The 27,030-nt window shown below is 39.5% G+C and overlaps 1 protein-coding gene across 1 annotated transcript in view; it reads right to left on the reverse strand.

Annotated features, from left to right (window-relative positions):
- Window positions 1–1,469: 1,469 nt before the first annotated feature.
- Window positions 1,470–27,030, reverse strand: part of LOC108924242 (titin-like) — a 187,098-nt gene continuing 161,537 nt past the window's right edge. Inside the window, exons 230-256 of the mRNA XM_029247485.1 lie at window positions 25,189–26,955; window positions 24,781–25,074; window positions 24,414–24,695; window positions 24,019–24,318; window positions 21,864–23,930; window positions 21,461–21,763; window positions 21,069–21,374; window positions 20,666–20,956; window positions 20,267–20,566; window positions 17,440–17,745; window positions 16,839–17,141; window positions 16,448–16,729; window positions 15,757–16,350; window positions 15,376–15,663; window positions 14,990–15,289; window positions 14,605–14,907; window positions 14,183–14,485; window positions 13,455–14,039; window positions 13,048–13,353; window positions 12,648–12,947; window positions 11,979–12,554; window positions 11,521–11,826; window positions 10,815–11,408; window positions 4,296–10,213; window positions 4,044–4,197; window positions 2,959–3,249; window positions 1,470–2,847 (exon numbers count right to left, since the gene is read on the reverse strand). Of these exons, the coding sequence (XP_029103318.1) occupies window positions 2,549–2,847; window positions 2,959–3,249; window positions 4,044–4,197; window positions 4,296–10,213; window positions 10,815–11,408; window positions 11,521–11,826; window positions 11,979–12,554; window positions 12,648–12,947; window positions 13,048–13,353; window positions 13,455–14,039; window positions 14,183–14,485; window positions 14,605–14,907; window positions 14,990–15,289; window positions 15,376–15,663; window positions 15,757–16,350; window positions 16,448–16,729; window positions 16,839–17,141; window positions 17,440–17,745; window positions 20,267–20,566; window positions 20,666–20,956; window positions 21,069–21,374; window positions 21,461–21,763; window positions 21,864–23,930; window positions 24,019–24,318; window positions 24,414–24,695; window positions 24,781–25,074; window positions 25,189–26,955 (17,918 nt within the window). The 3' untranslated portion in view covers window positions 1,470–2,548. The remainder of the gene's footprint in view (window positions 2,848–2,958; window positions 3,250–4,043; window positions 4,198–4,295; window positions 10,214–10,814; window positions 11,409–11,520; window positions 11,827–11,978; window positions 12,555–12,647; window positions 12,948–13,047; window positions 13,354–13,454; window positions 14,040–14,182; window positions 14,486–14,604; window positions 14,908–14,989; window positions 15,290–15,375; window positions 15,664–15,756; window positions 16,351–16,447; window positions 16,730–16,838; window positions 17,142–17,439; window positions 17,746–20,266; window positions 20,567–20,665; window positions 20,957–21,068; window positions 21,375–21,460; window positions 21,764–21,863; window positions 23,931–24,018; window positions 24,319–24,413; window positions 24,696–24,780; window positions 25,075–25,188; window positions 26,956–27,030) is intronic.

A 27,030-nucleotide genomic window follows, 5' to 3' on the forward strand; every position in this document is an offset into this window, starting at 1 on the left:
TGCTAGTTGCATTAGTAGAAATACAGCCCCAAACCTGCAGAGCGCCTCCACCACTGTTGTCTCAAGACACTCATCTACACAGAACTCCCCAGCCCTTCAACAGAGAACTTGCATTCTGTTAAAGCCAAAAACTTCAAGTTTTGACTCCGCTCGGCACAAGCGGTTTCAGACAATGTGTGTGTGTGTGTGTGTGTGTGTGTGTGTGTGTGTGTGTGTGTGTGTGTGTGTGTGTGTGTGTGAGGTTTCAGGTAGGTTGTCATAGTAATGTCTCTCTGGTGGTGTTTGGTAATCTGACTGACCAGTCCAGAACTACAAGTCCTGTGAGGTAACCAGAAAATGTTTAAGCATGTCAAGCTGGTCTAAAAATCTTGCTGTGGGTTACTTCCACACTAATGGAATTTGTCAGAGCCTAACTTGGTCATGTTGCTAGTGTGACATCCCTGACAACACCTCCTGCCCAGCACACTGGTATGATAGCAAGGAAAGCAGTATAAAGGGAACGCAGACTGCCCAGTCTGGCTTTGGAAGCTCCAAGAAACATGTATTTTCAGGGCAATCTTTCCCTTGTTGTTTCTAGGTGATATCGGTAATGGCCTTTGTTCGGACCCTCGACCTTGATCTGGATTTTGGCTCTTTCCTGTGCTCACGTTCCTGACTGCGGCTCTGACCCAGACCTTCGCGTAGCTCTGCGACCATCTTGCTGACCATCAGCTCCGACCTTAAGCACGGCATTGATCACGTCTCCACTTCCAAACACAAAAGGCGCCAACCCCTACTTCATCCTCCTCGGCAGCCCACCATCGCCGCACATCATCCTGCATCAGGCTTCTTCACAACCCACTGCAACTCATGGTTCACCTCAATAAACTCTGCACTTGTCTTCAAACATCACCTTACCTGGGTCTCCTGTGTGACAGCCAGCAACAGCATCCCTAAACTAGTACATTTACATTTATTAATTTATCTGATGCTTTTCTCCAAAGTGACTTACAATGTTAAGCTGCTTACAGTTATTTACCCATTTATTCAGTAGGGTAATTTTACTGTCAAATACTACCTTTATCATAAACTTAATACACTGTTTTTTGATAGACTAAATGTTCAACTGAACCATGCCAAAAGAGCTACTGATCATAAACAATACAGCAGCTAGAGTAAGAGTTCTGGTTAAAGAGTTTTTGAGAACAGACTGGGAGTTCAGTTCAGTTAACTATAGGATTTTACTTCCTCTAATGGCTTTTTGTATTATCTCTGTATTTGCCACTTTGAGTTTGGATTAATTTCAATGAATGCCTCACTGTGTTTGGAAAACCTGCTGTCCAATGTTTGCCCTGCTCATGTGACCACCTCAAACTCACAACATCAACATAATAACTGGTAGTTAATATGCAACATTTTTGGTGAGAGTACTGTGACAGTTTTGCAAAATGTTTACTAAAAATCTCAAATATCAGTATGAATACAACAAATTCAAGGTGCTGAAATCATGCTTTATTTAATTAATAGGTAATACATCTCAAGGAGGTTGCATATATAGGTTTTACTACACTGAAATTTTCAATAAATCCAAAGTGGAGGGCATAAAATGACTGCATTTGTTTTCTTTGAGCACAGCAGGTAACCTTGCTGTGGTGCACTTTCTTTGTGATTGCCCTGACTACTGACAAAGTGAATTTCTAAATCTAAAACACAGACACACACAAACACACACATACACATAAACAATGCACCCAAGCAATCCTCCAAGAGTTAGCTCTGCTTCTGCAAAGAAGTTCTTGAATTACTTTACATGAAAATGGCCAGGTGGTGTTATTGAAAGCTTATTCAAGAAGTCCTTTGCTAGAAACAGCGCTCATTAAAAAAGTGGCTCAAAAAGTGCAGGCCGCTCGCACTTTGAGCATGCCATTAAAATGGTGATATGACATATTCAGTCTGAGCACAAGACCTAGTTGTGCAATTTACATGAGGGTATAATGCAAACAGCACTCAGGGTCTTATGGTCATGTAACAATTCATACGAGAATGGTAATATGATACTGCACGTATAGTCATACGCTGCATAAATTTGTCTCCTGGATTTAGTAAAACTTCAGCAGGGAGCCTCTCTACCTGCTGAGGCAATCTTAAAACTTCAACTTTTTGTTGAGGCACATAGTTTAGTTTCAGATTTTCCAGGGTATTCGTTTCATGTGAAACTTTCTCCTGTGAAACGTTTCGTTCCATTTGTTGCAGTTAACATTGTCATAAATAACATTGAATACATTCTCCATAACCGGTATACTCGGCTATATACATTATGTACATGTCACAGAAAAATGGTTTAAAAATCCTAGTTAATAAGATCCAATGTGCACATTTTATAACAATTTTAGACTTCAGTCTAGTCTGGTACAAGTTATTGTCAAGTTTGGTTTAAAAAAAAAAGACAGAAAAATAATCCTATTTACAAGAACAGAAATTCATATCTTTAGCATTGAGTGACTGTATTTTTTCATTTAAAACATAAAAAGGCATTGAAGGAGTGAAAGGGGAAGTAGAAATTATTTTTTTACAGGGAGCGAATGCTGATATTTACTGTTGCAGTGTCAGATCCTAATTCATTGGAGAGTTTGAGGGTGTAAGCTCCAGCATCCTTTTCCTTCACATTAGTGATGATAAGAGTTGTGAGGTCTTCTGCGGTCTCAACATGGAACCTGCCACTGTCCTCTGCACTGGGCAGTGTCCTCCCTGAACGAGTCCACTCAATCTCAGGCACAGGATCTCCAGAGAAAGCACAAGATATAGTAAGGACCTTTCCTTTCTCAATACTGATGTCTTCAGGAAGAGCTTCAATTTTAGGTGGTGAACCTGTTGAGAAAATACAGCATGATTTGAACCCTATAGAGAAAAATAGCTCTTGTTTCTGTCATCACAACATATGTGGATTTTTTTTAATGCTGTGAAGGTTCTCAGTCTCACCTTGATGACTGTGTTTAATGGTTCTCAGAGAAGACCCCTCTATGTGCGAATGACTTGACATTTCCATTCTACTGCTGGAGCTCATAGCTACCATTGACTCAGATGTCATTGAGGACATGCTAGTTGCAGACATGCTTTCAATTTTAACCTCAGCCATGCTGGAGCTTCTGAAGGAGGCCTCCTGCATAGAGGTGGCCATATGGACTGCCTTGGTAGAGAAACCCTCGTGCACACTGGCAGCTGTAGCACTTTTCTCCAAAACTATCATTTTTGTGGGTTCTTCAACCAGAGCTGTGAGAATACAGCAAATAAAAAGGAACATAACAAAACCAGTACATGATGGAGAAATAGTCCATCTGTGATTGTTTTTTGAAAATATAGACACAAAATACACAGTAATACATTTTGATCTTGAGGATTTTTTGATTGTAAAATTAATCGCATTATTCTTTGGGTCTATATTTCCAAACACATACTTAAATCATGCAAAATTTATGAAAATGAAAAACGTATCATTAAATACTATTGACAATCTACATTTCAGTATGAAATCACTTAATGGACTGTGAAAGACAGAACTAACTCACATTAGAATTAATTACAGCATGTGTCTCTTTAGATATTGCTAATATTTAATTGAAAATTATTATTTGTTAGTTTGAAGGAATTGTAACGAACACAATGTTCCAAAAATAATGAAAAATAGATTAAATGGGGTTTAAGGAGTTCTACAATTAATATTTCATTAAAATTTAGTAGTATTTAAACTACAGTTTAAACTAACTATATGTAAATTAGAAAATAAGCAATATTATATGCAACTGACTAAATTTAGTTTTTGTTAATATGATTATAAATGTTCACAGATTATTACAATAGATATTTAACACTAAAAATATTGTGACTTCTCCTGTGAATTACATTAAATATTAAATTTTGTTAAGATTTTTTAAATATATATATATATATATATTCATGCAAATAATTGCCAAAACAAATGTCATGCTGAAAACATGCAAACATGAAATGATTCCAAAATCATAATGCATGATGCATGAAGAGAAAATGATGACATAACACCTTACCAAGAACATTTAATGATGCAGTGGCAGAACACTGTCCATACATATTCTTTGCTTTTACTGTGTATTTCCCACTGTCTGAAATTGAAGCTTCTTTAATCTCCAGGGTGTAAACATTTTTAGAACGGCTCAGTTTCAGCTTGGATGACAAGCAAACCTGAAAGGTCGTGAATTGTTAGCTATTTGTGATAAAAAGGATTCACTTTAAGAATATGAAGCATAATGAAAAATTAAGTCTGAAACTATTGTACTTACCAGAACATTATTCTTAAGCCACTCAATTTCAGGAGTGGGATCTCCTGTTATTTCACATGTGAAAATCACATTTTGTCCTTCATTGACATTCTGTGACTTTGGTTGTACTAGAAATGAAGGGGCATTTGCACGTTTCGAAGTGACAGTGGTGTCAAACTGACATTTTACAATGCCCTCTTCAGTTTTAGCTTCGCATGTTATGATTCCTTCCTCACGCTGACTGACATTTTTGATAGTCAAAGTGTGGTCATTCCCAGATACACCATATCTGTACTCCCCTGAATTAATCAGCTCTTCTCCATTCAGGATCCATCTTACAGTAGATGCTCCAGGGATGTTTGCTTTTAAAGTAAGAGACTGACCCTCTTGCATTGTCACCTCAGTGTGAGATGCTTTTACTTCCGTGTAAGACTGAACTTCTTCATAAAAAATCTCCTTTTTTACAATTTGTTCTTTGACCTCTGTTTTCTTATGAGATGCTGAAACAGCTTCTTTCTGAGCTTCTGTTTGAAGTGCTTTGGCATATTTTAGACTTGTTATTGCAGAGGAATCCACTTCCTTTTTCTGAAAAGATTTTTTAGTCTCCATGAAAGTTGTGATTTTTGTGTATATAGTGTGAAATACTTGACCAACAAATGAAAATGATGTTCTTGAGACCCCTCCTTCAGCAATGATTTCACATGCATATTCCCCTTGATCACTCTCATTAATGTCATGGACACTAAGACTGCAAGTGCCATCGGCAGAGTTATGGAAGTGATAGTGACTGCCTTGCGTCAGTTTCTTCCCATCTTTGTACCATACAACTTCATTTATACTGCTTTCAGCAACACAAGACATCTTCACTTTGTCCTCATATGCTTCTGCCTTAAGTTGCTGCATAATTTTTGGAGGAATTTTACCCTTTTGAGATATGAGTGTAGAAGGGGATCTAATCTTCTGTGGTGAGGTATCTGGTTCTGGAGATGTTATTCTCTTGGGAGATTTAAAGGGTTCAGGTGACTTGATTTGACATTCTATACCCTTAGTGGCTGTGGGTTCTGGAGACTTTAGCCTGGACTCAGGTGACTTAACCTTAGATAATTTTATAAGTTCAGGTGACTTAACATGAGGTTCTGGGGACCTGGCAGCTGCAGGTTCTGGAGATTTCACTCTAGGCTCTGGTGACTTTACCTTATGTGATGATGCTATCTTTTCTTTTTGTACTGCCCGGCGAATGCTTAGATTGAATTGTGCACTTTGTTTGCCTTCAGAGTTCTGGACCGTCACTGTGTAAGAGCCTTCATCAGATAACTCAACAGAAGAAATCTCAAAAGTAGACTTATATTGTGTTGTAGTAACATGGTAACGATGAGATGAAACAATTGTTCTCCCTTCATGCATCCAAGTGACAAAAGCTGCTGGTTCCCCATCAATGTCGCATGTAAACCTAGCAGTCTCGCCCTCTGACACAGTCAGAGATTGTGGTTTTGTAAGTATTCTGGCTGGCATTGTGGCTTTCCCCTTCATGTGAAAAGTTATTTCTTCTTCTTTCTTGGCTTCCATAATTTTTTCCTTCTTTTCTGAAGATGCATATGCATGAACTGCATGTGTTTCTGTGAGCTTTGACTTAGTTTCTTTCACTTCTATGTGTGTTTCAGATGTGGAAGCTGTCTTTAAGGAAGAGACATGGTAAAAATCGGTCTTGGTCATTTCTGGAAAAAAGGTTGCAGGTGGTTCTTCATCTTTTCGACGAGAAGAATATGTCGAATATTCTCCGGCTGAAACATCAAGAGTGGCGTAATCTGAAGCCTCTCCCTTTGAGTTTGTGCAAACAACACGGTAAGTACCACTGTCTTCAGCCTGGCAATCAAACACCTGGAGAGTCAAAACTCCACTCATGTTGGTAAAATGATATTTGCTGCTCTCTTGAATCTGTTGTCCATTGTGGAACCATTTAATTTCAGCTTCTGGTTTAGCCTGAACATTCAAAGTAAATTTGGTATTCTGACCAGAAGGAACCCGATGAGAACGCATTCTTACAGTTATGCGTGGGGAATGGTCAAGACTGAAAGGTTGCTGAATCACAACTTCATACTTTCTTTCTGATTTGAGAGCTGCTTTTCTTGCCTCATACCTGGACATGATGTCAAATCTTGCAGATCTTTCAAATCTGGAAGATGATCTTGATGATCTCTCGGTGGAAACTGGACTTGGGGAGCGAGGGCGTGTTCTTTCAGGAGTAGGGGATCTTCTCTCAGAAGCTTCATCCTCAGTCTCTAGTGCTAGATGTGCACGTGAAGGCCTAATAAGTTCAGACACAGGACGCATTAGTTCAATGTATGTAGGAGACAATGATCTCCGCCTCCTCAGAAAGTGTGAAACTGATGGAGTAGTATGAACTTGTTCAACTGCTTTCAAAGTCTCCTTTGTTACTGAAGAAACATGTGCTTCCCTCTCTTTGTAAGATGCATGTCTTTTTCCTGTGGCTTTCTGTTTAGTGTGCAGACGGTGCAATTCAGCCTCTTCTTCTTCCACTTCTTCATATGTTTTTTGCCTTGGTGATAAACGCCGAAGTGAAGACAACTCAAAGCGTACAGGACTGTGACTAGGTGGAGATGCAGAAAAGCCAAGCTCAAGTTCATCCTCAAGCCGAAGTCGTTCCTCTTCAGTCCTCTTCAATGATAAGTAATCCTCAACAGGAAGAAGAAGCTCTTCATCAGAGAGGTCACCAAGGGATCTTCTTCTCAGTCGATACAAAGACTCAGACTCAGGAGATGGTGTACGAAGCCTAGAAGGTCTTACAGTTTCCAGATCATCTCTTGAAATTGTTGGAATACGCCATCTAGGCTTGTACTGGTCTGTTACTCTTGGTAGTGGAACAACATAAAATTGCTCCCATCTTGAGAGACGAATACGTTTTTGTCGCTTCTGCACATATCTTTCCATTCGCTCAGGTATTTGATATTGGTCGCTCAGTTTTTTGTACCATTTCATTTCAGACAGAGGTACAAAGTGTTTAATTCTCTTGTCTTCAAGGGCAGATGGAGCATGGACACGACGATCTGGAACTTCATATGGCATACGAATTCTCTTTTCTTCTATCTGGATTTTCCTTTCTTCTTGCTCCTCTTCAATATCAAATTCACCTTGTACATGTTTGGTACTCACTGCTGGTTTATACAGATGTGCAGCTTCTTTCAATGCCTCTTGTGCAACAGGATTAAGTGGAGTTACTTCAGTGCTTGAGAGGTACTGAGCTAATTTCAGGGTCTTTCCAATTTGTCTCTGAACATATTTCTCTCTCTCCTCCTCATTTCTGTACTCTCTCTTTGCATATGTGACACGATCCACTTTTAGTGTAGCTTGGCAGCTTGCAGATCCAGCAGAGTTTGAAGCAGTGACTCTGTAGGTGCCAGAATCTTCAGGAAGTGTTTCTCGTATGTGCAGTACATAATATTCCAAGTCCTCCTGAATAACTTCAATTTTGGGGCCAAATGCCAATGTCAAATTATCTTTCTCCCATTTTAAGGCAGGTGTTGGACTTCCTGTCACTCTCAGTTCAAAGCGGACACTTTCACCCTCGGTGCACTCTACATTTGCCAAGAGACGTTTGAAAAGTGGCTTCATTGTGTCTGCAATAATCGGATGAGGTGTAACAGTCAACCGTGCTGTACAACTGTCATCACCAAATCTGTTTTGAGCAACAACTGTATATTCAGCATCATCCTCAGTCTGAACATTGTGAATCACAAGTTGATACAGACCCTTGTCACTTGTAATGGTATACTTCTTGTCATCATCTCCTGGAACAATCTTCTGTCCAGACTTCAACCATGTAACTTGGGGCTCTGGGTGCACTGTTATGGTTACACCAAAGCGTACATTTTCACCAGTGTAAGCAGTTCGGTTATATAAGGGTAAGGTGAACTCTGGTGGTCTTTGAATTAGTCTTGTTGTGTCTATTCTTCTTTTCACTTTTTTCACAGTGCGTTCCATGAAGTACTCACGATATGATCTTACACCTTCAACAAAGAGCTCTGCATAAGCACTGTCTTCTCCATGCTCATTAACAACTTTGCATCTGTAGGTACCATCATCGGCTGCAGCAATGTCTTTGACATAGATTACAGCAACTCCATTTGAGTAGCTGATTTCATACTTGTGACTTGCCTCTAGTTGTCTAGCTCCAAAATACCATGTTACTTCTGTAGTCGTGTCATAGTTCTCAATATGGCAGACAAATCTGACATGTCCTCCTTCTTCAGCAACACCATGCATGATTTGACCAGCTTTCACACCTTGTTCATACGGTGCTATCTTTACTCTGCCAACTGAGACGCCTCGCTGACTTCTAATAGCACCACCATAGGCAATTCGAGCTGCTGAAACAACAAAGTTATATTCTTTCTTCACTAAAGTATGATAGTATCTTCTGTGCCTCAGAGTCTTTATTACTTTGGTGCTAAGTTGTTCTGTCTTCATTTTCAGCCAGGGGTGTTCCAAGGCTTCAGCTGCAGTCATGCGGTGTTTGCGATCTTTAGTTAGAAGCCGGTCAACAAAGTCCATTGCATTAAGACTTGTATCCTTAAAGGCCTCAGCATCAAAACTGTACTCAACATTATAAATTTTCTCAATCATTTTCTCAGCATTTTCAGCTGTAAATGGATTGAGTCCACTTAGAAGAACATAGGTTAGAACACCTACTGACCACATGTCAGTAACAGTACTAACCATGTCATGTTGGTGAACTTCAGGTGCACAGTATTCAGGGGCAGTGAACTGAATTCTGATATTCTCTCCAGGTATTAGGAGTCTAGCTTGACCCATCTCAATTATTTTAATATTACTGCTTTTTCTTGTAGTGTATATAATGTTTTCTGGTTTAATGTCAAAATGAGCATATTTGTGACTGTGTAGGAACTGAAGAGCTTCACACACCTGTCTAATGTACCTCACAATTTCTTGTTCTGTGAGATCAAAGTTAGCTGTGCCAAGACGTTCAAATATGTCCACTCCTGAGATGAACTCATAGATCATTACTAATTCTTGGAGACTTTCAAAAGTCTCGTGGAGATATAAGATGTTCTTGTGGCGAGCCATGTTGAATGTTTCAATTTCTTTTTCCACTAACGCTTGGTCCAGACCTTTTGCTTTGACAAATTTAGCCATAAATGTTTTCTTGGAGCTTGTTTCAACACAACGATGAACAATGCCAAACTGTCCACGCCCAAGCTCTTCAGCAATCGAATACATAGCAGATAGTGTCTTCATACTTGAACTTGGGGCTTCCTCTTTAGTAATTTCTCTGGTTTCATCAACTTCTTCATCATAATTTCGAATTATTGACTTGTCTTCCTTTGTTACCACAGGTTCAGTTGGTTGAGATGGTTTGCTCTGACCAAACTTGTTTTCAGCAATAACACGGAATTGATACTGTGTTTTACCAATTACACTGACTGTGTAATGAGTGTCCTGGGTCTGGGCTACACGGATCCATCTATCTCCTGAAGTAGGACACTTCTCTAGAATATAGCTGATAATCTGACTTCCACCATCACTGGCAGGTGCAGACCAGGTCAGAGTGACAGAATCCCTGGAAAGGTCACTGATCATTATATTCTTTGGTGCATCAGGTACATCTGCAACATCAAGTTCAACTGTCTGCTGATCAGCACCAAATCTATTTTTGGCAGAAATAATGTAATACCCAGCATCTTTTCTTTGAACTCCATTGGGGAAAACAAGTGATGTGAATGATCTTGTAATAATGACTTGATGGTGTCCGCTGTTATCAATAATTTCTTGTCCTTTTTGCCATGTTATGACAGGATCAGGCTTGCCACTAAATGGAATCTTAATGGTTACAACATCTCCACGGAGAGCATGGACTGCTCCCATTCCTTGCAGATGCTTTGGCAAGTGAATCTTTGCAGGAACTACAAAAATAGAATTAAATTTGGAATTACTTGATTATCTTTTAAACATTAAAAAATACACACACACACACACACACATTTTCAGAACCGCTTGCCCCATACGGGGTCACGGGGAACCGGAGCCAACCCGGTAACACAGGGCGTAAGGCCGGAGGGGGAGGGGACACACCCAGGACGGGACGCCAGTCCGTCACAAGGCACCCCAAGCGGGACTCGAACCCCAGACCCACCGGAGAGCAGGACTGTGGTCCAACCCACTGCGCCACTGCGCCACCGCACCCCCCCCCCCCCATTAAAAAATAGTTTATGATTTTTTTTTATGAGGGCATTTACCTTAGCATTTAAATTTATCCAAGGCAATTTAAGATGTTATATTTGTATACAAAGCTACTTACAATTATTTATCCATTTATAGAGCTAGGTGTTTTACTGGAGAAATTTGGATTAAGTACCTTTCTCAAGAGCAGTTTATCTATAGTAGTATTCAAAACCAGATACTTCAACTGCAAGTTCATTTCTTTAACTACTACGCTACTTGTTACCCTGAAATAACTATATTAGGCTTTGTGTGTAATGCAACATGTTTGCGTAACCAACTTACCTTCAACCTCCAGGGTGACAGTAGTTGAAATAGATCCTTCCTGGTTTGTAGCTCTGATCTGATAGGTGGTGGCATCTTCTTCATCAGCAGCAGAAATAACCAGTTGGTGATAGCCACCTTTGAATTCCTGCACAATGATTTTCTTTCCATCAGGCAGAATTTCTTTTCCACTTTTGTACCACTTAACTACAGGGCTAGGATGCCCAGTGACCTTACATACAAATGTTGCATTACTCTTATATTTGACACTCATATCTCTCAGTTCTTCTTTAAATCCAGGAGCACGCACAGCTGTATCTGATCTTGGAACAACAGGTGCTGACACTTCACTCCATTCACTTTCACCTCCAATGTTTTCACACTTCACACGAAATTCATATTCAAAGCCTTCAATGAGACCTTTGACATTGTACATTGTTTCATGAATTTCCTCAGTTGTTACAGCAATCCATTTGTTTTGTTTCTTCTCACGTTTTTCAAGGTAGTAATTTTTAATCTTGGCACCTCCGTCACTTGTAGGTGGTTTCCACGTGACAACACAAGAGTCCTTTGTCACTCCAGTAACAACTGGCTGTTGAGGAATTCCAGGCTTTTCTGAAAGACATAAATAAACAGGCTATTGCTGAAATTCTGTTCTGTTGATAATTATTCATCTTTTTATCCAGAAGTTATATTAATTACTTCATATTAATAACTTGCTACATACCAAATGGACTCTTAATGATGACCACAGATGGAATCTCAAGAGGATCACTGATTCCAAACTGATTCTGTGCAGAAACACGGAAGTAATACCCAGCACTTTCAAGAAGGTTTGGAACTCGGCAAGATGTTCCAGAGATTGACGAAGATACGAGGTGATACTTCTCGCCTTCTTTGGCCTCACGCTTTTCCACAACATAGTTTGTAATCATTGCTCCACCATCATCTGCTGGTGGTTTCCAGCTAATTATCACAGAGTTCTTCAACAGTGCATCAACAACAACTGGTCCTTCTGGCATAGCTGGTTTGTCTGAAATCAAAGCAAGAATGTATGCAATTTCTTTTCTAGTACAAAATCATTATTTTGGAAAGCATTTTTTGTATATATATATATATGGGAAATTTAAACTTAATTTCAGACAACATTAATACATTCAATGCACAGTTTCTTTAAAGTGATACCTTGGATTTCAACACGAAGTACCGTGTCCACTGATCCAAAGATGTTGCTCATCTGGACCTTGTATTTTCCTGCATTGGTTTTGCGCTGCACATTTCTAACTACCAAGTGGGAATAATTTTCAGTGTTTTCAATGATGATATTATCAGAAGGCTTTAAAGGTTTCTTGCCATAGAACCACATGATCTGTGGCACAGGGCGTCCAATATATACAACATGTAAACGTAGGCTCGTACCACATCCTGCATAATATATTTCTTTCAGTGGGAATCCAGAATGAAATTGAGGGGCTGCCTGCAAGAAGAGCTTGCCACTGGTTTCTATTTCACCTGCATCATTTATAGCTCTGCAAGTGTAGAGACCCTCATCCTCCTGCTCATCTGTAACAACAGTGAGTGAATGATTCCGACCATCTGAACTCATCTTGTATTTTCGGCTCTGAATCAGTTCTTTTCCAAATCTATACCACTTGATTTCAGGAAGAGGTCTACCAATGATTTGACATTTCAGTGTGCCTGATTGTCCAAGTTTTGTGGTGACATCTTCCATTTCTTCTTTGAGACTTGGTGCTTCTCCAACTATGAAAAGTAAAGGAAAAATATCATCAGTCTAGGTAAGCTTTCTTATTTTATAGAATACAATCTTATTATTAAGACTACAAAATTACATACCACTCAGTTTAGTTTTAATGCCCATAGCTGTTCTGTGTGGTCTGCTTAAGCCGCTTTCATTTTCAGCAAGAACCCGGAATTCATATTCTGTTGCCTCCATGAGACCACCCATGGTGAATTGTCTATCCTTCGAGCGTTCTTTGTTACATTTCTTCCAGGCACTTTCACCAGACTGTCTGTACTCAATCCAGTACCCTAAGATCTCTTTTCCACCATCACACTCAGGACGTTGCCAGTGAATGGTGATGGAGTCTTTTGTGACAGAGATTATATCTATTTCACCGGGTTGACTTGGTTTGTCTTTAAAAAAGGAAAAAAGTACATATAAAATTACATAAAAACATACACATACAAATAAGTCTTAATATATTATATTCTTTCTTGGCAAGAATTAATTTACCAAATGGATCTTTGCATACGACTGACTCTGAGGAGGGTCCAGGCTCACTCTGACCAACGTCATTTTGGGCAATGATGCGGAACTGATATTCTGCATCAGGTATGAGTCCAGTAAGAGTGTACATAGTCGTAGTAATTTGAGTTTTGTTGTGTCGCACCCACTTTTCTGTGGACATCTCTCTTCTGTCAACATAATAGCCAGTAATGCGAGAACCACCATCATCTTTAGGTCTGGACCAAGATAGGGCAACAGTGCTCTTTGTGACATCCATAATTTCTGGTGGGTTGCTGGGAGGTTCTGGTGGACCTGGTAATTAAGAGAATAATCATTTTTTTTTTTTTTTTTCTGATAAACTGGATTCTTAATAATTATAAATCAGTATTGTTAAAACAGAAATATATACTTACATAACGGTGTCTTTGGTGTGACTGACTGTTCAGATTTCAGTGATCTACTGACACCAAACTGATTCTCAGCTGACACCTTGAAGTGGTACTCAACATTTTCTTTTAGTCCTTTCACAACCAGAGAAGTTTCTCCCACCCTTGAGTCCACAGTGTACCAAGCTGCTTTGGGAACCTCTCGTCTTTCAACAATGTAACCAAGAATATCAGAGCCACCATCATCTGAAGGAGCTCTCCAACTCACTCTGACAGAGCGAGCCTGGATGTCATCAAATTCCAGTGGACCTTCAGGTGCATCTGGCCATCCTATAACTTTGACTTTTATGTACACTGCCTTTTTGCCACACTTATTTTCTAACACAAGGTCATAAGTACCAGTGTCATCCCTGTGAGATTCCTTAATTACAAGTTCTGTGAGCTCATCGCTGGTAGCAATCATAGCTCTATGAGAAATGTCACGGCCATCTTTTGTCCACTTGCATATTGGGATTGGCTTTCCTTTAATAGGAACAGAGAGCCTAATGACTCCTCCCTGTCTGACCACAACTCCTTCCGAGTACTTGGGATCCAACTCATAATCAGGATATTCTGAAATAAAAGAATGAATAAGATAATCATAACAACATAAGTCATATCCTTATTCAGAATATTTTTATATACATGTATCTTATTTCTGATATACATGCACTTACAAACACAATGTATTGACTATACTGTATTTCGTGACTCACCAAGCATCTCTGTAACTTTAACAGCTCCTGGGACTTCTGCTGGTTCGCCAGGGCCTCCAGCATTGCATGCCATAACACGGAATCTGTATTCAGCTCCCTGGGGCATGTGCGTCAGAGTGTATTCACAAATCTTTACTGGAGTAGTGTTGCATTTGGTCCATTCAATCTGATCAATCTTCTGCATTTCAATCAAGTAGCCAATAATACTTGATCCACCCTCTTCTTCAGGAGGACTCCAAGCCAAAGAGACAGATGTCCGAGTGGTATCTATAACTCTTGGATTCAGTGGTACCCCAGGTGGAGCTGTTTAGATGCAAAAATGAAAGCAATTTACATTACATGAGATTACTTAAAATGTCTTTCAACATAATAAAAAAAGTCTATAATAAAAGAAATAAAATGCTTCTAAAAATGTTACATACCAATGGGATCCATTGCCACAGCAGGTTTAGAGGTAGGGCTGGGTTTTCCATGGCCTCTGGAGTTTATAGCAGTGACTCTGTGCTCATATTCAAGGCCTTCAATCAGACCCGTAGATCTGTATCTTGTCATTGTTACTGGATTCTTATTAATACGCACCCATCTGTCAGATCTGACCTCTTTGCGTTCAATGATATATCCAGACACCTGGGAACCACCATCTACCTCTGGTGGTAGCCATGTAATAGTCATTCCATCATGAGATACATCAAACACCTCAGGTCTACTAGGAGCTCCTGGTACAGCTGCAAAGAGGACAGAGAATGTGATATTGTACAGTATTTTCCAATAGTGAGTTCAAATATATTATTATGGGGTGAAACTTACTCTTGCCACTTCTGCACTCCACAATTTCTGACTGCAAGAATGATCCAATGCCAAAGCGATTTGTTGCAGCTACACGGAACACATATTCAGTTCCTTCTGTAAGTCTAGTGAACTTGAATGTTGGCCGGGTAACAGATTCAGATACAGGGAGCCATCCAGGACGGTGAGCATCACGCTGTTCAACCACATAGCCACTGATATTCGCACCTCCATCTTTCTCTGGTGGTGCCCAACTAACAGTGACAGATGTAGCATCAACTTCATCAATTCTCAAAGGTCCTACTGGCACTCCAGGTTTGTCTATGTAGAAAAATATATAAATTCATTTGTGCACATAAGCATTTTCATGAAAAAAAAAACTGCATTTATTTGGATTTGATGCTTACCAAGAATGATGACTTTGATGATCTCTGTGGCGATTCCTGTGACATTTTTTACCTCAAGTGTGTATTCACCTGTATCATCAATTGTGGTTTCACGAACTTCTAGTTTAGTATATTTTCCAGTAGTTTCAATCTTTACACGATCAACTTCCTTTATTTTAGCGCCACCAAAGAACCATGAACAAACTGGTGGTGGTCTCCCAGAGATGGGAATGTGGAGCTCAATTGGTTTGCCAGCTGGTACATTAACAGTCTTCTGTGGAATACCGGCTAGATCAATCTTTGGCATAACTGAAAAATAAAATACAATTTCATTTAGAAATTAATTTATAAATTAGAAAATATAAAAACAGTTCCTTAAAAGCATCAAGTTTTGGCCATTACCTCTCTGTTCTTGAATGGTTATAGGTGATACAATCTCTCTGGGCTCGCTGATTCCCCTGCTGTTACTAGCTTTGACTCTGAAGAGATATTGCTCAGATTCATTCAGAGAAACAATAGTGTGCTCAAACACCGTTGTCTTTAATGTAGCAACAGTCATCCATCTGTCTGTTCCAAATTTACAAGCTTCAATAATATATCCAGTAAGTTTGCTGCCACCATCATGAAGTGGTTTCTCCCATGCCAGTGTTACTGTAGACTTTGTTACATCTAAAACTTCCAATTTTTGAGGAATCATTGGAACATCACATACTAACACCGCATCACTTATTTCACAAGGCTCACCAACACCATATATGTTCTCAGGTAAAACTCTGAAAAAGTACAGAGTTCCCTCAGTCAGTCCGGTGATTCTATACAAGGTTTTATTACATTTGGATGTAACTGTTTTGTAAGATTTCATGGATGCTTCACGTTTCTCTATGATGTAATTATTTACAGGTGCTCCCCCGTCAATACTTGGGACATCCCATGTAATAACCACAGAGTCTCTTGTATAGTCTTTAACCTTAACACAACCTGGTGGTCCAGGAGTATCTGTAAACAATAATAAAAAAAAATATCAGGAGAACTGTAAATTTCACAACAGATTACACTAAAGTTCTAAAGCATAGACATTTTTATTGCTTCTTACCATAAATCTTAACAAGAATGGTTGCTGACTTCTTGCCAGAAGGATTCTCAGCTTCAATGGTGTATTTTCCAGCATCATATCGATGTACTTTCTCAATTGTTAGGGTTGTGTAGCTATCAGTAACATCAATAAACCCTCGACTCTGGAGATCTACACCTGGCTTTCTCCAGGTTACTACAGGTGTTGGTCTGCCAGATACAGCAACAAATAGTCGAAGAGATCCTCCCGCTCTTATGCAGACAGTCTTCTTCAAATCATCAGCAAGTTCAAGATCAGGTATTTCTAAACGAAAAAAAAGTAATTTGTTTTAAAAGGTTTATTTTGAAATACAAGTACTGATACTGACATTTGTGTCACACCATCATGCATTTTCTGGAAGAATATGGCTTACCAATTCTTTCCAGAGGCTCTGTTTCTATAGAAGGTTCACTGAATTCACCAATACCACTGGCATTAACAGCAGCAACCCTGAAGCTATACTTTTTGTTGCTTGCAAGACCACCAGCAGTGTATTCTGTGGTTTTCACAATCTTTTGTTGTGCCCTGTACCACTGCTCTGTACCTTCCTCCAGCATCTCAACAATATATCCAGTTACATCTGAACCACCATCATACATTGGCCTTGTCCATGACAGATTAATACTGTGTTTGGTGGTGTCAGTAACACGAGGAACTGATGGAGGAGCTGGAGTATCTGGAATCAGAAAAAAAAATTAAAATCTTGCTGTCATCTATAGGTATACACTGTAATAATAATAATAATAATAATAATGCATTATTATTCTTATATATATAATATAATAACGCTGAGATGTACGTTGCTTTGGACAAAAGCATCTGCTTATTATTATTATTATTATTATTATTATTATTATTATTATTATTATTATTTCATAGAGTACATATAATATCAGTGATACATAGACTACATGGATAAATTCCAACATTTAAAGAAACAAAATTAAGTATACTATTTAAGCATCTGGTCTTACATGTTGGCTCCCTGCATAGAGCATATTCTGATGCTTCGCTTGGCTGACTGTTTCCAGCTGCATTCATGGCTGTCACACGGAACTGATAATCACTGGCCTCCAGAAGTCCAGTAATTTTAAGTCTCGTATCATAAACTGTGTACTCTTTGTTAACTCTGGTCCACCTAACACTCTTCTTTTCACGTTTGTCAACCAGATAGTTTTTAATTTCACTGCCACCATCACTCTCAGGCTTCATCCATTCAATAATGACATGTTCCTTTCCTACAGCAACAATATTTGGTACACCAGGAGGCGATGGGATTGCTATAACAGAAAAGAGAAGAAATACATTAATAATCTATCTTTAGCAGAAATGAGCCAAATACCAGTATGTATATATACTTTCATATTTTCAATCGCTTAAATTATCCTTGAATAGATTTAAAATTATAGTTGCACTTGGAATATAATTTATACATTTGAACAGTACAAAACCAGCACAAGAATGCATTTTTGCATAAAATTCACAGTCTATAATTCTGGACAAAAAAGATTTCTTTTCTTAAGAGAATGATTTGAACTGACTACACTTAAGCTGAAATGAATTCGAAACGCTCATACAGCTGGCTAATTTTTACTTTGTCAATTCAGGTTAAGTATTGTGCTCAAGAGGGGGCGCGGTGGCGCAGTGGGTTGGACCGGGTCCTGCTCTCCAGTGGGTCTGGGGTTTGAGTCCCACTTGGGGTGCCTTGCGATGGACTGGCGTCCCGTCCTGGGTGTGTCCCCTCCCCCTCCGGCCTTACGCCCTGTGTTGCCGGGTAGGCTCCGGTTCCCCGCGACCCCGCATGGGACAAGCGGTTCAAAAAATGTGTGTGTGTGTGTGTGTGTGTGTGTGTGTGTGAATTATGAACCTCACCATGATGTATTAACATACAAACAGCCATTTACATCTATAGATAACTTCATAACTTAAGTGAAAAGGTTGATATTTGGTTAACGGGCTTCCTAAATTAATGTGAAAATTGTTGTTCCTAGGCCTTTAACCATATGAGTATTTCAGAAAGTGGCATTTTACAAAATAACCAGATAACTATAGTATACATGTTGATAAAAGATATAATTATCCAAAAGAAATAATCCTATTATTTAGTTAAATAATAATTAAATAATAATTACATCGTAACTTCGAAAAATCGTAAGTTGAACCATCGTAAGTAGAGAAGCATCTGTATTTACTGGAAAGGGGCTATTCTAAGCAAAGAGCTTGCAAATTTTCACAAACAACATACTACTGTGGAAAGGTCTGGAAAATCTCTAAATGGTAAGGTCTGTCAGTCCAGCTGCTGTTGTACCATCCTTAAATTTATTGACATCAGTGGCATTAATTCCCAAGTCTTGTACTGACCAGGTTTTCTATTTTACTGTCACTTTATCTTAGTCTTTTTATGCCATAGAATTTTCATTGGTTTAACTAGAGGCAAACTATGGTCTTGTTTTTACACTCTGTTGGACTATTCTTCTATCCTAAATTTGACAGGTAAATAAACCTAAAACATGCAATCATAACACCATCTTTTTGATACAAATTCCAGGGAAAACTGATAATAAAGTTTAATTGTATTGTGTCATATACTGTAAATGTATTTGGGGATTACATCAAAACACTCGGTGACTTCCTATTGTACAATATTCTGTGTTACACTTTCACTGAATCAATAAAGTGTTTCCCTTATTGGATGCAAGAGTTTTTCTTCCAAATGATTTGAGGCCATTACGTTTTTATTATTTTTGTGTGGCAATACAATCAAGTATAGAGGATGTGGTGGCACAGTGGGTTAAGTTGGTGCCTCTGAGCTCACTTGGTGTCTAGTTCCAGTCCTGTTGAGGGTTTGAGGAATTTGCATGTTTCGCCCTGTGTTCGCACCCCAAAGACACACACAGAAGAAAGCACTGGCAAGCCACTTGTGTGGCTGCTACTAACCCAGGGCCGACTCCCTGACTCTGTCATCATAATACATAATACTTATATTACAAATTGCATCAGAAATGTGTTTATGTTGTGCTGAGTATACACTGGTGTTCAAATAAGCCTACATTTCCAAATCTACAGAAAAGGTGAAATTACAATACTTAGAAAAAAAAGAATATTTTCAAATACAGTTCATTATAGACTTTAAGATCGTACTCCTTACTTGCAAGGCTCTGGAGGGCTTTGGTTATTTTTAATAACTGATTAATAAATTCAAACCAGAACATTATTTTCAAGAACAGGTTCTCTTGTAATATGTAGAAGAAATAAAAAGTCTTTATTTATAAGGCTCCATAACAGTGGAGTAGTCTTCAAGCCAATGACAGAGATATTCATTCAATTAGTACATTTAAACCAGGATTTATGGCCTGGTTTATGGCCACCACTAAGGAAAGCAATCATTAAACTTACATATGTTCCACAGCCTATCCTAGAGTCACTGGACAAAAAGGCTGAGGGGGGACACCCTGGACAGGATGCCAGTCCATTACAGGGTAACCGCATATACAGAAACTCATTCACCCATTCACACACTATGAGTATTTTAGCACAACTAATCTGCCTGAACTGCGTGTCTTTGAAAACCAGACCACCCAACAGAAATCCAGTCAGACACAGGGAGAATACGCAAATTCCACATGGACTGAGCCAAACTCATGCCCAAACAACTCAGGCACTGTGAGGCAGCAGCTGTACTCGCAGTATGACCATGCCACCGTAAAAGCATTTAAGCAGTAGGAAAAAAAAAATTGACACAGGTGTAATCTGTATCTTCATGACTGAAGTTAACGCTTTTGCTAATTGATCTTTACTTACTGTATGCATTTCTGGCAATAACAGGCTCAGATTCAAGTGGTACACCAGGTCCATATTTGTTTACACCTCTGACACGGAAGATGTACTCATTATTCTTGATCAACCTTGTAATAACGCAAGAAAGGGTCTTGCACTCAGCTTCCATGAGTACCCAGTTGAGTCTACTGGTTTCACGTCGCTCAACAATGTAGTGGGAGACGGAGTCGCCACCATCCTCTAGTGGCATTTTCCAAGAAAGAGTGCACTTCTCTTCTGTTACTCTGCTAACTGTAATCATACCCTCACAAGGCCCAGGTGTATCTGAAAAATGAAAAAGCAAATTATTTATAACTAATACCTTTAACTCACAATTTATCTCTAGATCAAAGAGTCCTACTGTTCTTGTTTTCACGTACTTACCAAGAACTTTTACAATGACTGCAGCTGTCTTGATTCCACTAGCATTTTGGACAGTTAGAATGTATTTTCCAGAATCATTTCTGTCACAGGACTTGATGATAGCCATAGCACGTGTACTGGTGTATTGCAGTGAGTACTTTTCACCATGCTCCAGTTCTTTTTCACCCTTAGCCCAGAAGACCTTTGGCTCAGGTTTGCCACCAACTGCAGCATCAAGAACAAGGTCAGACCCAGCTCTGATTGTGACCGTCTCGCCAACAAGTTTGTCATCAAGCTCTGCCCTCGGAGGAGCTATGGGATGAAAATGGGAAGCAATTTTCAGTAATCATATTATGTTTAAATACAACATCTGTAACATCAATTGTAATGTAACATCAGTTTCAAAAATCGTAAACGATCTTACTGTATTCATCCTTGCATGTGACTGGTCCTGTTGATTCTGAGGGCATACTGTGTACTCCAGCTCCATTCTTTGCAATGACACGAAACTCGTAGATATCTCCATCCCCTAGTGATGCTACAGTGAAGTAAGTTTCTGTGATGGTTGTATAGTTGCACTTTAGCCAACGACCTTCTCCTTCATCACTGAAAAGCTTGCGTTCAACTATGTATCCTACAATCTTGCTGCCACCATCATTTAATGGTTCTGTCCATTTGATTGATACAGTGGATTTGGTAACGTCCGTAACTTCTGGTTTACCAGGTGGATCTAAGGGCATAAGATTAAACATTTGAAACATGTTCAGCCATTAGAAATTTAATGACTTGCTATAAAAATTGCATTTTAAAACTCACCAACAGGATTCAAAGCTACTACTGGTCTTGAGGCTTCACTAGCTTTGCTCAAGCCAGCAATGTTCATTGCATAAACCCTGAACTGATATTCAAGGCCTTCAATGAGTGAGGACACTTTGAAGTGGCGCTCCAAGCATGGAATCTTATTCTCCCTGACCCAAAGGATGGTGTTGCGCTCTTTCTTCTCAATCCAGTATCCAGTCACTTTACTGCCGCCATCATGATATGGCTCCTCCCAGCAAATAGTCATAGCATTTGCAGTAACGGATATTATTTCTGGTCGAGACGGTGGACTTGGAGGAACTGTAATTACAGGAATGTCAGTAAGTAATATAATCTTATTACATTTCATTCTTTACAGAACCAAAAACAGAGTTCTTTCGAAAAACAAATTTAAACTCACCAAAAGGATGCTCAGCCACAATGGCCTGAGATTCAATTGGTTTGCTCACACCAAATCTGTTCTCAGCACAGACACGGAAAGTGTACTCCATGTATTTGGTAAGATGAGTGACTTTAATAGTTGTGCGTTTCACGCTGGAGTTCACAAGTTGCCATGTGGCTGAACCAGATTCACGTTTTTCCACAATGTAGTTGGTGACATCAGTACCACCATCATCTTCAGGTTCTGCCCATGTCAGCACACAAGACTCAGAAGAAACTGATGAAACTTCAACAGGCCCAGTGGGAGGACCAGGTCTTCCAACAACATTGACAGTGACAGTAAAGGTCTTAGCGCCTGCGACATTTTCAAGAATAAGGTAATATTTTCCACTATCACCTCTTATACAATCTTTCACTGACAGTGTGGTCCTTTCCTTGGTGGTCTTCACTGATATCCTATCAGTTTCTTTCAGTCTCATTTCTTCAAGTTTCCAAGTTACCTTAGGAGCTGGTCTCCCACTGATTGGAACATCAATGGTAAAAGTGCTTCCAGTTTTGCATGTAATGAGCTGATTAGTGATACCACTAAGATCAGCAGTTGGCTCAATGCGAGGCTCTTTGATGATTACAGAGGCAAAAGCTTCCCGCGGGTCACTGAAGCCAGCATCATTCTTAGCCTTGACACGAAATTCATACTCTGTATTCTCAACAAGGCCTTCGATAACCAAGTGCAAAGATTTTGTTTGACCTCCAAAAACCCAATGATCTGAGCCTTTAGCTCTTGTTTCAACAACATAGCCTGTGATATGACTTCCACCATCATGCTCAGGTTTTAACCAGGCTAAAGTGGCTGTGGAATTTGTTGTATCAATGATATCCAGTCTTTTTGGTGGAGCAGGTTCTTCAGTGGCAATGACAGGATCTGACATTTCATATGGTTCACCCTGGCCATACTGATTTTCTGCTATAACTCTAAATAAGTATGGAATGCCTGCTGCAAGATTGGTAACTCTCAGTATTTGACGAGAGCATTTGGTACTTACTTCCTGCCAACTAAGGCGGCTAGCCTCACGTTTCTCAACAATATAATGCTGAATACGGGCTCCTCCATCATTCGTTGGGGCATCCCACATCAGTGTCAGAGCTCCTCTTGTTACATCCTTGAATGTGATAGGTCCTGGTGGCCCTGGCGTATCTAGCACCTTTACAGTAAATGTAATAGATTTGCGGCCACTGTTGTTTTCAAGACTGAGTGTATATTTTCCAGCATCATATCTTGTGCAGTTCTCAATGGTCAGGGTACTATAGGTCTCTGTAGTATTGATATCAACCATCACCCCAAGCTCTCCATCTACCTTTGCCCATGTTGCAAGGGGAGCTGGTTTTCCTCTGAAGGCAATATGAAGACAAACAGTCCCTCCATTCTTCACAATATGTGTTTGTTTGAATTTTGCATCAATGTCAATTTCTGGGGAAGTAAGCCTGTCCACAGTTTTCACTGAATTAGGAATCTCAGATGTTTCTCCTTTTCCAGCTCCATTAACAGCACACACACGGAATTTATATTCTTCACCAGCTTCCAGATCAGTAACTGTGTAATTCGTGTTGATGCATGTTGATGAGTTAACTCTGTGCCATTCTTCTAAGCTGGCCTTGCACATCTCAATGATATAGCCTATGATCTCCATACCCCCATCAAATACAGGTTTTGTCCATTCCAAGCTGACAGAAGTTTTTGTTGAATCTGTGACCTTCACTACAGTTGGAGCACTGGGAGGACTTGTTGGCTCTCTGCATTTAAAAAGTCTTGATGTGCTGCTTGCTGGTCCTATTCCAGCACTATTTTCAGCCATTACACGGAATTCGTACTCATTGCTTTCAGTAAGGTTTGTTACCCTGTATCTAAGCTCAGTGATGGGCCTCTTAGATGAAACCTTCACCCATCTTAGGCTCTTCTTCTCACGTCTTTCCAGAATATAATGCTTAATTTCATTTCCCCCATCTGATCTTGGTCTTGTCCATGTAAGTGTAATGCTATCGCCAGTCACATGGGTTGCATCAGGGGTACCAGGAGCTTCCGGTACAGCTGTGTAAAAAAACAAACAGGTTATAATATATATTTACAAACAGATGATCCTGAAGAAATATAAGTAAAACATTTAAAAGGGACTTACTGAATTGCATTTGTGCAATAATGGCATCAGAATCCAGTGGTCTACCAACACCAAATTTGTTGACTGCAGAAACACGGAACTGGTACTCATTGCCTTGGATCAGTTTTGTGGCATTGAAAGAGCAGGCGTCACACTTGTCTGTCACGAGGGCCCAGGAAATTCTTGATGTTTCACGCTTTTCAATAACGTAATGAGTAATGGCAGCACAGCCATCATTGTCAGGAGGACTCCACCATATTGTTGCTTTCTCAGCTGAGATATTTGTGAATCGTATTGGTCCGTGAGGTGGCCCAGGTGTATCTAAAGGGGATGGAAAATAAATGTTCACAATAAATCAATAGTCTTTTTAGGTTTTTATTACAAAAAATAATAGTAAAGATAATCTAAATTTGAACCTTGGACTCTGACAAGAATATCCTCCTTCTTGGTTCCAGAGCTATTTTTAGCTTCAACAGTATATATTCCACGGTGATCACGGTCAGAATCTCTGATGAAGAGAGTGCTTGATCCAATGGTTGTTGTGATGTCAATCATCATCTTTTTGTCAATTTCTTTTCCATCCTTGTACCATGTTACTTGTGGTACAGGTCGCCCAGTGATATTGACATTAATTGTGATATTTTCTCCTGCTTTAACTGTAAGACATTTCTCTGCACTGAACTCGATGCTTGGAGAAACTAAAACAAAGGACAATAAAATAATTAAATTGCGATATAAAAAATATTGACCAACATTAAAACATGTTAATGTAAATGTACTTACTGCTTTCATCTTTGGTCATTATATACCCAGAGGACTGTGACGGTGGACTAACAGTGCCTACAGCATTTCTTGCAATTACTCTGAACTCATATCGATCTCCAGCTGCAAGACCTGTCACTGTGAACTGGCATTCACTAATATCAATAAAGTTGCATCTTAACCAACGGCCCCTTCCTTGGCGTCTCTCAACGCTGTAGGCAACAATTCTACTGCCTCCATCACGTTCCGGAGCACTCCATTTCAGCGTAACAGATTCTCTTGTCACATCAATGCAATTTGGTGTGCCTGGGGGATCTGCAGCAGGAAGAAAGTAGACAATTAGTAGCAATACTTCAGCAGCTGTATGCTGAACTCTAAGATGATGATAGATTTTGAAAGACAGGACTTAAAAGTCTGATGCAGACTTACCGACTGGAGATATTGCTAGAGTGTGCTTACTTGTTTCACTGGCAATACTCAAACCAGCATTATTCTGTGCATATACTCGGAACTGATATTCCAGACCTTCAATAAGACCAATGATTCTGTAATCTCTTCCAGAGATCACAGAAGAATTTACTTTTGTCCAGAGGAGGCTGTTCCTGTCCTTCTTCTCCACATGATAGCCAGTAATTGGTGAACCACCATCATATGCAGGTGCATCCCACTGAACTGTCATTCCATCACTTGTGACATTATAAACAACAGGCTTTCCTGGAGGTCCTGGTGGTTTGTACTGATGTTGTGCAATGACATCTTGCGAAGTCAGAGCTTCACTTACTCCGTATTTATTTTCTGCACGTACTCTGAATTGGTATTCTGTTCCTTTAACCAAGTTTGGTATTTTAAATGTTGTCCTAACTACACTTGAGCAAACCATTTTCCAAGCTGCATGAGAAGTTTCTCTTTTCTCCACACTGTAGCATGTTATTTCTCCTCCACCATCATCAATTGGTTGATCCCAGGATATAATAATGCTTTGTGCTTTGATTTCATCAAACCGTATGGGTCCAATAGGGGGAGATGGTGGACCGAGAGTGACAACTTGAATGTGGAATGATTCTTTACTAATTTTGTTATCAAGTGTCAGTGTGTATTTCCCCGCATTATCTTTTCTTACATTCCTAATTGTAAAAGCAGCTTTGTTCTCAGTCAACTTGAAGCGTACCTGCTCACTCTCTTTTAGTGGAATATCATCTTTAAACCACCGAATGGCTGGTTTTGGTTTACCCATGTATGGGAGTTCAATATTTACATTTTGTCCAATACGTACACTGACTTCACCTCCTGGATAGTCTGCAAGGTTTGCTTTCAGCGGGATAATTAAGTCTTGCACTGTGATAGGCCCAATTTGTGAAAAGTCACTTTGCCCCTTCTCATTCCTGGAAAAGACTCGGAAATCCATGACTGTAAATTCATTAAGATTTGTTACCTCATAGAGACACCGTTTAGAGGTGCCAGCTACTGTCCACTGTTTTTCATCCCTTGCTTTTTTCTCAATTACATAATCAGTTATGTGACTTCCACCATCATGATCAGGTTTTGTCCAATGTAGTATTACAGATGATTTGGTGGTATCTTTCATGACGAGATCTTTTACAGGACCAGGTGTTTCTGTGGCCCTTACAGGCTCTGCTGTCTCACATGGATCACCGACTCCATTTTCATTCTCAGCAGAAACACGGAAGAAGTAGCATATTTCATCAGAGAGGTCTTCAATTTTATATGTTGTGTTCGAGCACTCAGTAGTCACGCTGGAGTAAGCTCTTTTTGTTGCATCTCTCTTCTCAATGATATAATTTGTGATTTGAGATCCACCATCTATAAGAGGTGGCTCCCAGCTCAATGTGGCCTTGCCACGAGTAACATTTTTCACTACTAGTTTCTGGCAAGCTGATGGAGTGTCGAGTACTTTAACAGATACAGTAATTGACTTGGGTTCACCTACACCATTTTCAATCTCTAGAAGATATTTGCCTGAGTCATCTCGGGTGACCTTTGGAATCACAAGAGCAGTTGATGATTCAGTATTATGAATGTTGTACTTTGGATCACTGCTAATGTTCTTGTCTGCCTTTCTCCAAGTGACATTTGGTGCAGGTCTTCCCTTCAGTGGAATAATGATTTCAAGATCTCTTCCTGCCTTGATCGTATACTGAGTTGTCATTGTAACATCGAGATCAATGTCAGCTTCCTCTGTAGAATGAAAAAAATGGAAACTTTGTGAGCAACAATATTTCTTAACAATAACAATATTTTATAACAAAAGTT

This window comes from Scleropages formosus, chromosome 21, assembly GCF_900964775.1.
Source record: "Scleropages formosus chromosome 21, fSclFor1.1, whole genome shotgun sequence".
NCBI lineage: Eukaryota > Metazoa > Chordata > Actinopteri > Osteoglossiformes > Osteoglossidae > Scleropages > Scleropages formosus.